The sequence below is a fragment of the Salmo salar genome, chromosome ssa21 (genome assembly GCF_905237065.1).
Source record: "Salmo salar chromosome ssa21, Ssal_v3.1, whole genome shotgun sequence".
Lineage (NCBI taxonomy): Eukaryota > Metazoa > Chordata > Actinopteri > Salmoniformes > Salmonidae > Salmo > Salmo salar.
Window position 1 is genome coordinate 28121524 of NC_059462.1, and position 14522 is coordinate 28136045.

Here is a 14522-nt window from a genome sequence, read left to right on the forward strand (position 1 = left end):
GGGTTATTTGTTCTTATAGTTTGGTCAGGACATGGCAGGGGGTATTTGTTTTATGTGGTTTAGGGTGGTTTTGTGTATGTGTTCATGTAGAGGGGGTATTTGGTTTATATGGTTCGGGGAGGTTGTGTATGTAGAGGGGTATTTGATTTATTAGTCCAGGGTTTTGGTTATTGTTCTATGTTAGTTTATTTTCTATGTTCTGTCTAGGCGATTGTATTTCTATGTTTTGGTAATGGTGATTGGGGCCTTCAATTGGAGGCAGCTGTTTATCATTGCCAATTAGGAGTGTGTTTGTTTTGGGAATTGTGGGAGATTGTTTCTTGTTTTGCTGTGTGCCTGATGAGACTGTCTAGTTCGTTTGTTTTTGTATATGTTGTTTGGGTTTTTTCTTCTTCACTAATAAAAAGAAGATGAGTATACATTTTCCCGCTGCGTTTTGGTCTACACCCTACGACACCCGTGACACACACACTGACTCAGTACCAGTGCCCCCTGTATATACAGTTGAAGTCGGAAGTTTATATACACCTTAGCTAAATACATTTAAAATCAGTTTTTGACAATTCCTGACATTTAATCCTCGTAAGAAATTCCTGTTTTAGGTCAGGTAGGATTACCACTCAAATTTTTAGATTGTGAAATGTCAGTATAACAGTAGAGAGAATGATTTATTTCAGCTTTTATTTCTTTCATCACATTCCCAGTGGGTCAGAAGTTTACATACACTCAATTAGCATTTGGTAGCATTGCCTTTAAATTGTTTAACTTGGGTCAAATGTTTTCGGTAGCCTTCCACAAGCTTCCCACAATAAGTTGGGTGAATTTTGGCCCATTCCTCCTGCCAGAGCTGGTGTAACTGAGTCAGGTTTGTAGGCCTCTTTTCTCACACACGCTGTTTCACTTCTGCACACAAATGTTCTATAGGACTGAGGTCAGGGCTTTGTGATGGCCACTCCAATACCTTGACTTTGTTGTTGTCCTTCAGCCATTTTGCCACAACTTTGGAAGTATGCTTGGGGTCATTGTCCATTTGCATCCAAGCTTTAACTTCCGGACTGATGTCTTGAGATGTTGCTTCAATATATTCACATAATTTTCCTGCCTCATGATGCCATCTATTTTGTGAATTGCACCAGTCCCTCCTGCAGCAAAGCACCCCCACAACATGATGCTGCCACCCCCGTGTTTCACGGTTGGGATGGTGTTCTTCGGCTTGTAAGCCTTCCCCTTTTTCCTCCAAACATAACAATGGTCATTATGGCCAAACAGTTCTATTTTTGTTTCATCAGACCAGAGGACATTTATCCAAAAAGTCAGATCTTTATCCCCATGTGCAGTTGCAAACCGTAGTCTGGCTTTTTATGGCGTTTTGGAGCAGTGGCTTCTTTCTTGCTGAGCGGCCTTTCAGGTTATGTCGATATAGGACTCATTTTACTGTGGATAGAGATACTTTTGTACCAGTTTCCTCCAGCATCTTCGCAATCTCCTTTGCTGTTGTTCTGGGATTGATTTGCACTTTTTGCACCAAAGTACGTTCATCTCTAGGAGACAGAACGGGTCTCCTTCCTGAGCGGAATGATGGCTGCGTGGTCCTATGGTGTTTATACTCGCATACTATTGTTTGTACAGATGAACGTGGTACCTGCAGGCATTTGGAAATTGCTCCCAAGCATGAACCAGACTTGTGGAGGTCTATAGTTATTTTTCTGAGGTCTTTCCTGATTTCTTTTGATTTTCCCATAATGTCAAGCAAAGAGGCACTGAGTTTGAAGGTAGGCCTTGAAATACATCTACTGGTACACCTCCAATTGACTCAAATTATGTCAATTAGCCTATCAGAAGCTTCTAAAGCCATAACATCATTTTCTGGAATTTTCCAAGCTGTTTAAAGGCACAGTCAACTTAGTGTAAACTTCTGACCCACTGGAATTGTGATAGTGAAATAATCTGCCTGTAAACAATTGTTGGAAATCTGACTTGTGTCATGCACAAGGTAGATGTCCTAACCACTTGCCAAAACTATAGTTTGTTAACAAGAAATTTGTGGAGTTGTTGAAAAATGAGTTTTAAGGACACAAACCTAAGTGTATGTAAACTTCCGACTTCAACTGTAGCCTCTTTATTGTTATTCTTATTGTGTTACTTTTTATTTTTACTTTTTATTTTAGTCTACTTGGTGAATATTTTCTTCTTCTTGAATTGCACTGTTGGTTAAGGGCTTGTAAGTAAGCATTTCACGGTAACGTCTACACTTGTTGTATTCGGCGAATGTGACATAAAGTTTGATTTGATTTGACATATGCCCATAGTAGGAGGATAAATTCCATTCAGCCCAATCAAAAGGGAGATTCATCAGCCCTTTGATCATGGCCTTTTTTTTACTCTATAAAAGAAACCCCCTTAATGTATAATGTATGTCCTCATGTCTCAGTATGTTCTAATGTCCTTGTTTTTATCTAACTAAACGATGGCTGTGGAGCCTTATGTTGTAATAACCAATACATCCACATGGGAGCAGGCAATGGCATACAATAAAACCACATGGGTGCAGGCAATGGCTCACAGTAAAACCAGTCAGTGGTCTGCTCTCAAAAAATGATTTCATTATGGATGTGTAAACTGTTTAAGCTGTTACACTGATAATTATTGTATTGGACCTATACTGAGATTAGGCTAATAGATGTGGCAGCTCCATGAAAGTAAGCTACACCCTTTCTCTGAGTAGTGAGTTACTTTGAGTACAAATTAGCATCTTGGTGTGGTGGTGGTCTGTTCTGATTTTAAACTAGAAACATCCAGTCCTGTGCAGGTTAGGGTCTGTATCTGGGGCAGAAAGAACACCCCAGAACTTTACAGTCACCACTTGCTCAGGGTTTTACCAGAACACATTCAGAAGCAGTGTATGACCAAAGACATTAGACCCAAGCTTTACTTTGCATTCTCAAAAACTAGCCACTCTTGCTTGAAATGGTAATAATAGTCTATGTCGGAATATCTTTATAAAATGAGGGACATTTCTCTGGCACTATTCTCTGTTGAAGGATACTGTATTGTAATTGAGTTGTTGCATAGTAAACATGTAACCTTCAAATGAACATGTTTCAAATCAATTGACAATAACTGAGATTGGAATTTGTCACTGTATGTGTCACTATCACAATCTTGCCACACCCACATCCTTTTGCAGTTATGCAAACTATTACCTCTGTCTTCCTATGACCATAGAGACAGTCATATGCACTTTCATATTACATTCATATTACATTTGAATGGAATTTCCATACTCTCTCAAGAGGGAGAACATCTATTTACAGGGACTCACTGTTTCGGCTGTGTGGTGGGCTCAACATTTTACATAAACCATGGAAAGCCCCCAACCTGTAGCCAGCACACGCGTACAAACACGCGCATCTGTGCATAAATATACACCAACACTCACTCACTCACTCACTCACTCATACTGAGTGAGTCATATGCAGACATATAGACACATGCACACACACTTAGTCACACACAGGGACATAAAATGTTCGGTATGAGTTATTTTTCCCTGTTATACCCAAAATCATCACTAATAATCACCAAAGTGGCTCAGTGGTATCTTCATTAAAATATATATTTTGATAGTCAATAACAAATTCTGGTTTATCATCATTATGTGTGAGATAACCTTTGTGATACACACCGCTAACAGATGTTATTTTGCTCCTCTAAGTCTGAGGTGTGATGTGGAGGAGGGTTCAAACTCAGAAGCACATATTCTCTAGCTGTAACCCTTGCCCACCTGTCTCACCCCGATCCCCCTACCTCCCCCATCTTTAAATCACATTTTATTCTCTGAAATACTGCTGCACTGCGGTTAACACACTGCTCAACATTTCCATGACACCAGGATGAGTTTGTGAAAGAGTCTGTGTTAGTTATATATATGTATAAAAAAAAAACATGAATCTCCCCAAGGAGTAACATTTTCATCCACAAAATATGTTCAGCTTTCCTCTTTCTCCATGAGAAGATCCATCAAAGAAGACAACTTAAACAGTGAAACAGTCAGCAGCACTGTGCCGTTATGGTCTGGATGAGGTCTCTTTCAGAGCCTATGGGCTCAGTAGACTCGGATGGCTGCGTACTCTGAGCATTCATCCTGGGGGTTTGGGATATGGGGGGGTTTCAGGGACTCTCTAGGGGTCTGGTGGTTCAGGCTAGCGTACACGAGGTGGTTTGACCCTTGACCTCTAGCTGTGATGTCAGAGGAAGGCAGAGTTCCGTTTGTCACCAGGAGGCTGTGTGCCGATGCCCTGTTGATGTGTTTGCCATAGGGACCGTTGTTGTAGAGATTGTCGGAGTGGGCAGGGTTTGGTGTGGAAGGTGATGATGGAAAGGTTCCCTTAGAGCAGGAGGAGAGGTCTGGACATGGTGCTGCCTGTGTGGACATTTCCATTAACAGAAAAAAAAGTTAGACAGTCAGGACAGCAAGGCTTCTATTTTGTACAAGTTTAGTGTATTGAGGACCAGTTTTGTCATGTTAGCATATGACACAGTGGTTAATAGTAAGATGCTATAAGATTTCCTTACCTGCTCCATTATGCCATTATTTGTTGACCTTGTTGGTCCTGAAAAAGGTGTATATTTTAGAAAGTTAAGGTGACGTGTTTGCTGTATTTCAACCTTGTACAAAATAAAGGTTTTCAGTATTAAATGAGTCTAATAAAAAACATGAGCTGGCGCACACCCAGAGAAAATTATTTTAATGTGGAGGTGCTGACTAACGGTGAATAAACCGTAAGTTGTAAGAACAAAGAGAGTCGCAGACTCCATATGTATAACATCCCAGTAATTTATTGGGTAAAAAAACAACCAAGGCATCACTGTGCCTTCTTCACTCTGATTACTGGGAGGTTATACATATGGAGTCTGCGACTCTCTTTGTTTTTATAGTATTAAATGGGTAACAGCATTACTCACCTTTACACCCATAAATGCAGAGGAAGGAGATTGCTGTCACCACGACCACCAGCAGTACTATTCCCACACAGATGTAAACATACGGCAGCCAGCTCAGATATTTCTCATCATGCTTTTTAATTGTTGAGTCGTCTGTTAGAGTAGAAACAGAGGTCTTAACACCAGACACAGTTGTCACATAGGCCTACTAGCTGATGTGATGTGATTGAATGTGATGTGATCTGTAATTTCATAAAACATTGTCGTACTTGTGTTGTGTTCTGCTGTGCTTGTCATTTTCAGGTTGCGATCTGTAGAAATGTGTATCAAACAACAAGGACTCAACTGAGTATGTATTTTATTTAAAACAATTGATTGAGAAAGAAACTAAGCTTTTGTTGGTTACCTGAGACAGAGACATTGATAGCATGGCTAACAGTTGATGATTTATTCCCAGCCATTCCACATCTGTACGAACCATCGTCATTCATAGATATCTTCTTAAAATCCAAAAATGCAACACGATTTTCCGACCATCTATCAAATGGTTTCCATCCAATTTTGACTTGCTCTGTCTCATTGATTTGTTTGCAGTTGGTGTCCTCAAATTTACACCAGGTGACACGTAAGGTTTCCCCACAATGTTTTACAGGGCAGTTGATTGTCAGCCGTTTCTGAGGGACAGCATTCCAAACAGTGTTTCTTTTGATTGTCACCACAATTTCACATGGGCCTTGGTGTGAGAAAAGATAATGGAAACAATTTACATAATTACTACTGATAGGGATCATACTGGTCACTGGTAAAACACAAATTAAAACATGGAGACCTGTCATATTCAAATTGCGGTTGAGAAGATATGCTTTGACAGTGTCCATCACCCCTCTCTGACTGACTTTGGTTGATCATAGAGTACATTCGGAAAGTATTCAGACCCTTTGACTTTTTCCACATTTTGTTACGTTACAGCCTTATTCTAAAATTGATTAAATAGTTTTTTTCCCTCATCAATCTACTAACAATACACCATAATTACAACGCAAAAACAGTTTTTTAGAAATGTTGTCAAATTTCTAAAATATAAAAAACTGAAATATCCCATTTACATAAGTATTCAGACCTTTTCCTCAGTACTTCATTGAATCACCTTTGACAGCGATTACAGCCTCGTGTCTTCTTGGGTATGACGCTACAAGCTTGGAATACATGTATTTGGGGAGTTTCTCCCATTCTTCTCTGCAGATCTTCTCAAGCTCTGTCAGGGTGGATGGGGAGCGTCGCTTAACAGCTATTTTCAGGTCTCCCCAGATATGTTAATCGGGTTCAAGTCCGGGCTCCAGCTGGGCCACTTAACCTGTTGGGGGTAGGGGGCAGTAATTACACGGCCGGATAAAAAACGTACCCGATTTAATCTGGTTATTACTACTGCCCAGAAACTAGAATATGCATATAATTATTGGCTTTGGATAGAAAACACCCTAAAGTTTCTAAAACTGTTTGAATGGTGTCTGTGAGTATAACAGAACTCATATGGCAGACAAAAACCTGAGAAGATTCCTTACAGGAAGTGCCCTCTCTGACCATTCCTTGAGCTTCTTGTCTCTGTTTATTGAAGACTGAGGATCTTTGCTGTAACGTGACACTTCCTACGGCTCCCATAGGCTCTCAGAGCCCGGGAAAAAGCTGAATGATGTAATTCCAGCCCCTGACTGAAAAACATTATCGCCTTTGGCAAGTGGCCGATCAGAGGACAATGGGCTTAGGCGCGTGCACGAATCGACTCCATGCTTTATTTTCTTTCGTCTTTTTACCTAAATGCAGATTCCCAGTCGGAATATTATCGCTTTTTTACGAGAATAATGGCATAAAAATAGATTTTAAACAGCGGTTGACATGCTTCGAAGTACGGTAATGGAATATTTAGAAATGTTTTGTCACGAAATGCGCCATGCTCGTCACCCTTATTTACCCTTTCGGATAGTGTCTTGAACGCACGAACAAAACGCCGCTATTTGGATATAACAATGGATTATTTGGGACCAAACCAACATTTGTTACTGAAGTAGAAGTCCTGGGAGTGCATTCTGACGAAGAACAGCAACGGTAATAACATTTTTCTTATAGTAAATCTGACTTTGGTGAGTGCTAAACTTGCTGGGTGTCTAAATAGCTAGCCCTGTGATGCCGGGCTATCTACTGAGAATATTGCAAAATGTGCTTTCACCGAAAAGCTATTTTAACCTGTTAGGGCTAGGGGGCAGCATTTGCATGTCTGGATAAAAAAAATTTACCCGATTTAATCTGGTTACTAATCCTACCCAGTAACTAGAATATGCATATACTTATTATATATGGATAGAAAACACTCTAAAGTTTCTAAAACTGTTTGAATGGTGTCTGTGAGTATAACAGAACTCATTTGGCAGGCAAAACCCTGAGACATTTTCTGACAGGAAGTGGATACCTGATGTGTTGTATTGACTTTAAACCTATCCCATTGAAAAACACAGGGGCTGAGGAATATTTTGGCACTTCCTATTGCTTCCACTAGATGTCACCAGCCTTTACAAAGTGTTTTGAGTCTTCTGGAGGGAGATCTGACCGAACAAGAGCCATGGAACGATGATGTCCCATTAGACACCTGGCGCGCGAGTTCATGTTGGGTACCCTCGTTCCAATACGTTATAAAAGAGTATGCATTCGTCCACCTTGAATATTATTCATGTTCTGGTTAAAAAAGGCCCTAATGATTTATGCTATACAACGTTTGACATGTTTGAACGAACGGAAATATATTTTTTCCCCTCGTTCATGACGAGAAGTCCGGCTGGCTTAGATCATGTGCTAACAAGACAGAGATTTTTGGACATAAATGATGAGCTTTTTTGAACAAAACTACATTCGTTATGGACCTGTGATACCTGGAAGTGACATCTGATGAAGAGAATCAAAGGTAATGGATTATTTACATAGTATTTTCGATTTTAGATCTCCCCAACATGACGTCTAGTCTGTATCGCAACGCGTATTTTTCTGGGCGCAGTGCTCAGATTATTGCAAAGTGTGATTTCCCAGTAAGGTTATTTTTAAATCTGGCAAGTTGATTGCGTTCAAGAGATGTAAATCTATAATTCTTTAAATGACAATATAATATTTTACCAATGTTTTCTAATTTTAATTATTTAATTTGTGACGCTGACTTGACTGCCGGTTATTGGAGGGAAACGATTTCCTCAACATCAATGCCATAATAAAATGCTGTTTTTGGATATAAATATGAACTTGATAGAACTAAAAATGCATGCATTGTCTAACATAATGTCCTAGGAGTGTCATCTGATGGAGATTGTAAAAGGTTAGTGCATCATTTTAGCTGGTTTTATGGTTTTGGTGACCCTGTCTTTGACTTGACAAAACATTACACACAACTCTTGTAAATGTACTGTCCTAACATACTCTAAATTTATGCTTTTGCCGTAAAACCTTTTTGAAATCGTAAAACGTGGTTAGATTAAGGAGATGTTTATCTTTCAAAGGGTGTAAAATAGTTGTATGTTTGAAAAATGTGAATTTTGACATTTATTTGGATTCAAATTTGCCGCTCTTGAAATGCACCTGCTGTTAAGGGAGTGCACCACGGGTGGCACGCTAGCGTCCCACCTAGCCCATAGAGGTTAACCTGTTAGGGCTAGGGGGCAGTATTGACACGGCTGGATAAAAAACATACCCGATTTAATCTGGTTACCACTCCTACCCAGTAACTACAATATGCATATACTTATTACATATGGATAGAAAACACCCTAAAGTTTCTAAAACTGTTTGAATGGTGTCTGTGAGTATAACAGAAATCAAATGGCAGGTCAAAACCTGAGAGATTCCTTTACAGGAAGTGGCCTGTCTGACCATTTCTTGAACTTCTTTTCCATCTCTATCTTTTACTAAGGATCTCTGCTCTAACGTGACACTTCCTACGTCGTCCATAGGCGCTCAGAGCCCGGGAAAAAACAGAATGTCGTCATCCCAGCCCCAGGCTGAAACACATTATCGCCTTTCTCAAGTGGCCGATCAAGGGACACTGGGCTTAGGCGCGTGACCCGACCGCCCCCGCCTTTGTGATTTTTTCCTCTGTTTGCCGAAAAGGAGATTCCCTGTCGGAATATTATCGCTTTTCTACGAGAAAAATGGCGTAAAAATTGATTTTAAACAGCGGTTGACATGCTTCGAAGTACGGTAATGGAATATTTCGAATTTTTTTGTCACGAATTGCGCCATGCGCGCGACCCTTCTTTACCATTTCGGATAGTGTCTGGAACGCACGAACAAAACGCCGCTATTCGGATATAACGATGGATTATTTTGGACCAAACCAACATTTGTTATTGAAGTAGCAGTCCTGGGAGTGCATTCTGACGAAGACAACAAAAGGTAATCAAACTTTTATAATAGTAAATATGATTATGGTGAGTGCTAAACTTGCCGGGTGTCTAAATAGCTAGCCCGTGATGCCTGGGCTATGTACTTAGAATATTGCAATATGTGCTTTCACCAAAAAGCTATTTTAAAATCGGACATATCGAGTGCATAGAGGAGGTCTGTATCTATAATTCTTAAAATAATTGTTATGCTTTTTGTGAACGTTTATCGTGAGTAATTAGGAAAATGTTAGCGAATTCCCCGGAAGTTTGCGGGGGGTATGCTAGTTCTGAACGTCACATGCTAATGTAAAAAGCTGTTTTTTGATATAAATATGAACTTGATTGAACAAAACATGCATGTATTGTATAACATAATGTCCTAGGGTTGTCATCTGATGAAGATCATCAAAGGTGAGTGCTGCATTTAGCTGTCTTCTGGGTTTTGGTGACATTATATGCTGGCTTGAAAAATGGGTGTCTGATTATTTCTGGCTTGGTACTCTGCTGACATAATCTAATGTTTTGCTTTCGTTGTAAAGCCTTTTTGAAATCGGACAGTGTGGTTAGATTAACGAGAGTCTTGTCTTTAAATAGCTGTAAAATAGTCATATGTTTGAGAAATTGAAGTAATAGGATTTTTAAGGTTTTGAAAATCGCGCCACAGGCCTAAAGTGGCTGTTACGTAGGTGGGACGAATTCGTCCCGCCTAGCCCAGAGAGGTTAAAATCGGACATATCGAGTGCATAGAGGAGTTTTGTATCTATAATTCTTCAAATAATTGTTATGCTTTTTGTGAACGTGTATCGTGAGTAATTTAGTAAATTTTTTGTAAATTCACCGGAAGTTTGCGGGGGGTATGCTAGTTCTGAACGTCACATGCTAATGTAAAAAGCTGTTTTTTGATATAAATATGAACTTGATTGAACAAAACATGCATGTATTGTATAACATAATGTCCTAGGGTTGTCATCTGATGAAGATCATCAAAGGTTAGTGCTGCATTTAGCTGTCTTCTGGGTTTATGTGACATTATATGCTAGCTTGAAAAATGGGTGTGTCTGATTATTTCTGGCTGGGTACTCTGCTGACATAATCTAATGTTTTGCTTTCGTTGTAAAGCCTTTTTGAAATCGGACAGTGTGGTTAGATTAACGAGAGTCTTGTCTTTAAAATGGTGTAAAATAGTCTTATGTTTGAGAAATTGAAGTAATAGCATTTCTAAGGTATTTGAATAACGCGCCACAGGATTCCACTGGCTGTTACGTAGGTGGGACGATTTCATCCCGCCGACCTTAGAGAGGTTAAGGACATTCAGAGACTTGTCCCGAAGCCACTCCTGCCTTGTCTTGGCTGTGTGCTTAGGGTCGTTGTCCTGTTGGAAGGTGAAACTTCACCCCAGTCTAAGTTCCTGAGTGCGTTGAAGCAGGTTTTAATCAAGGATCTCTCGGTACTTTGCTCCGTTCATTTTTCCCTCAATCCTGACTAGTCTCCCAATCCCTGCCGCTGAAAAACATTCCCACAGCATGATGCTGCCACCACCATACTTCACAGTAGGGATGGTGCCAGGTTCCTCCTGATGTGATGTTTGGCATTCAGGCCAAAGAGTTCAATCAATTTCATCAGGCCAGAGAATCTTGTTTCTCATGGTCTAAGAGTCCTTTAGGTGCCTTTTGGCAAACCCATCTCCACAAAGAAACTCTGGAGCTCTGTCAGAGTGACCATTGGGTTCTTGGTCACCTACCTGACCAAGGCCCTTCTTCCCCGACTGCTCAGTTTGGTCGGGCGGCCAGCTCTAGGAAGAGTCTTGGTGGTTCCATTTAACCTGTCTCTCGGTTCACACTATTCAACAGCCAGTGAAAAATCAGAGCGCCAAATTCAAAACAACAAAATGTCATAATTCAAAGTTCTCAAACATACGACTATTTTACACCATTTTAAAGGTACACTTCTCTTTAATGTAACCACATTGTCCGATTTCAAAAAGGCTTTACGGCGAAAGCATAAAGTTAGATTATGTTAGGACAGGTACAACACAAGAAAAACCACACAGCCATTTTCCAAGCAGGAGAGGGGTCACAAATAACAGAAATTCAGCTAAAATTAAGCACTAACCTTTTACGATCTTCATCAGATGACACTCCTAGGACTCAATGTTAGACAATACATGTATGTTTTGTTCGATAAAGTTCATATTTATATCCAAAAACAGCATTTTACATTGGCGCGTGATGTTCAGAAAATATTTTGCCTCCAATACCTCCGGTGAATCAGCACAACAATTTACAAAAATACTCATCATAAACGTTGATAAAATATTAAACTGTTATTCAAAGAATTATAGATAACCATCTCCTTTATGCAACCGCTCTGACAGATTTCAAAAAAGCTTCACGGGGAAAGCACACTTTGCAATAATCTGAGTACGGCGCTCAGAAACATACACCAAGCAATACAGATACCCGCCATTTTGGAGTCATCTAAAATCATAAATAGCATTATAAATATTCACTTACCTTTGGTGATCTTCGTCAGAAGGCACTTCCAGGAATCCCAGGTCCACAATAAATGTTTATTTGTTCGATAAAGTCCATAATTTATGTCCAAATACCTCCTTGTTGTTTGCGCGTTCAGTAAGCTACTCGAAATGTAGAAAGCGCGCCCAAAATTTCACGACAAAAAGTTTTTAAAAAGTTATATTTACGTTCGTTGAAACATGTCAAACATTGTATAGCATCAATCTTTAGGGCCTTTTTAACATAAAACTTCAATAATATTCCAACCAGACAATTCCAATGTCTTGAAAAACGTTTTGGAACACAGATACCTCATCACGTGAATGCGCGCCACAAAACTCATGTCATTTTCTGAGTCACCAACTTCCAGGCCTTCTTGTTCGCTCTCTGTTCACTGCAAAAGCCTGAAACTAGGTTCTGAAGACTGTTGACATCTAGTGGAAGCCTTAGGAAGTGCAAAATGAACCCTAAGTCACTGTGTGTTAGATAGGCAATGACTTGAAAAGACTACAAGAACCAGATTTCCCACTACCTGGTTGGATTTTTCTCAGGTTTTTGCCTGCCATATGAGTTCTGTTATACTCACAGACATCATTCAAACAGTTTTAGAAACTTCAGAGTGTTTTCTATCCAAATCTACTAATATGCATATTCTAGTTCCTGGGCCCGAGTAGTAGGCCGTTTAATTTGGGTACGTTTTTCATCCGGCCATGAAAATACTGCCCCCTACCCAAGGGAGGTTAAGAATGATGGAGGTGACTGTGTTCTTGGGGACCTTCAATGCTGCAAACATGTTTTGGTACCCTTCCCCAGATCTGTGCCTCGACACAATTCTGTCTCGGACATCTATGGACAATTCCTTCGACCTCATGGCTTGGCTTTTGTTCTGACATGCACTGCCAACTGTGGGACATTATATAGACAGGTGTGTGCCTTTCCAAATCATGTCCAAACAATTCAATGTACCACAGATGGACTCCAATCAAGTTGTAGAAATATCTGATCAATGGAAACAGGATGTACCTGAGCTGAAGTTTTGAGTCTCATAGCAAAAAGGTCTGAATATTTATGTAAATAAGGTATTTCTGTTAAGTTTCTTTAACATTTGCAAAAATGTCTAAAAACCTGTTTTTGCTTTTTTATTAAAGGGTATTGTGTGTAGATTGATGAGGAAAATTTTTTATTCAATGTTGCAGACATGTTTTGGTAACCTTCCCCCAGATCTGTGCCTCTGTGCCTCGACACATTATTATGTAAATAAGGTATTTATTTATTTTATTATGTTGTGTGTAGATTGATGAGGAACATTTTTTATTTAATCAATTTTAGAATAAAGCTGTAATGTAACAAAATGTGGAAAAAGCCAAATGGACTGAATACTTTCCGAATGCACTGCACTGCCAAAATGAGCAAATATCAATCCCTTTCAAATCTAACACAAAAAGTATGTGTGACAAGATGTGAAACATCTTACCTTGAGCATTGCCATGGATGCAGACCAGGAGGAGACAGAGGACCAGAAGGATGTGGTCAGAACACGGTGGGTCCATCAAGGCAAAGATGCAATGTCTTCAATCTCAAGACAGGTCATTCCCGTGTCACTCAGAGCAAACCGTCTGTGATTACACACGTGAGTTGAGTGGTGACACTGAAGATATGTTCTGTATATATCTCTCTCTCCCTCACTCTCTCTCTCTGTCTCTCTCCTCTGCATCTACAGGGTTTTTCCACTTCCTGTCCTCCTACATATGAGCCTACCTACCATAGCTCTTGTCAATTGCTTCTACTTTAGAGGTCTGTTTCCTCTCCCTCACGCATCACAGGCCAACATGTATATGTGTTTTTGTTCTGTGTCTCTGCAAGGGGTACCATTGGAGGACTCTGCTCATTCAATATATGTATTACTAGTTTGCATGCATATGTCCTCTGTTATCTGAGACTCATGATGAGGGCTAGTGGGTTACAGTATATTATAGCTGTAGGTGCTTTAACTGACAATGAGCTTTAAACTTATGCTCAATTAAAAATGTAACTTTTCACACTTTTAGTAGACACTCTTATCCAGTGCATATATTTTCAATCTTGTCTCCCCGTGGGAATTAGACCCACGACCCTGGCGTTGCAAGTGCCATGCTCTACCAACTGAGCCACCCTTAACACTTGTATTGTAATCCATTCCTCTTTGGTTCTCTATTGCTCCTCTATTGTGCGTCAAGCAAGAGGGAACCTGACCATCAGAACAACTCCTTGAATCCCTACTTCTTGAAATTTGCAGTTGTGTCTAAAAAACACTATTTTACCCTTTGGTGTGTGTACTTTACTATATTTATATTTGGAATGTTGCTTTTCAACAGAAAAAGTAAAAAAAAACTTTGGAGGATGTCTTTAAAAAAAACTTAGTATAGCAAACTTGCTATACCACCTACACCACCTGTGGTAAAAAAACATTCACCTGATGACTAATGCTTTCCATTCAGTCACTATCAGAGTTCATTAACAGTTGCAACTTGTTTCTTCAGCTACTTACACAGCGTTACAGTAGCGCCATCTTCTGGTGACTAAATTACTGAGGCAGTTCTCCATTCTTGACTGTATTTATTTACACAAGTAACCAAGTTGTATTCAACAGCTACAGTTGAAATTCGTT

The 14522-nt window shown here is 39.8% G+C and overlaps 1 protein-coding gene across 3 annotated transcripts; it reads right to left on the bottom strand.

Moving 5' to 3' along the window:
* Positions 1-3028: 3028 nt before the first annotated feature.
* On the bottom strand, positions 3029-13586 carry LOC106582053 (B- and T-lymphocyte attenuator). Of its 3 annotated transcripts, none has more exons than XM_014164747.2 (6): positions 13350-13586; positions 5351-5677; positions 5214-5255; positions 4966-5097; positions 4576-4613; positions 3029-4423 (listed from the first exon to the last, which is right to left on the bottom strand). In XM_014164747.2, exons 1-6 carry the CDS (start codon positions 13423-13425, stop codon positions 4106-4108), a joined length of 933 nt encoding a protein of 310 aa, XP_014020222.1. In that variant the 5' UTR covers positions 13426-13586; the 3' UTR covers positions 3029-4105. The 3 variants fall into 3 exon arrangements, with proteins under 3 accessions (XP_014020222.1, XP_014020221.2, XP_045560791.1); XM_014164746.2 differs by lacking the exon at positions 13350-13586 and adding an exon at positions 6092-6141; XM_045704835.1 differs by lacking the exon at positions 5214-5255.
* Positions 13587-14522: the final 936 nt, after the last annotated feature.

Bases quoted from the DNA above. Each gene is read 5' to 3' on its own strand.
- LOC106582053 (XM_014164747.2), bottom strand. From the start codon at position 13,425: ATGGACCCACCGTGTTCTGACCACATCCTTCTGGTCCTCTGTCTCCTC. The intron at 5,256-5,350 runs GTAACCAACAAA...ACATTTCTACAG, and splicing joins TATCAATGTCTCTGTCTCAG to ATCGCAACCTGAAAATGACA. The intron at 5,098-5,213 runs GTACGACAATGT...CTACTCTAACAG, and splicing joins CACAGCAGAACACAACACAA to ACGACTCAACAATTAAAAAG.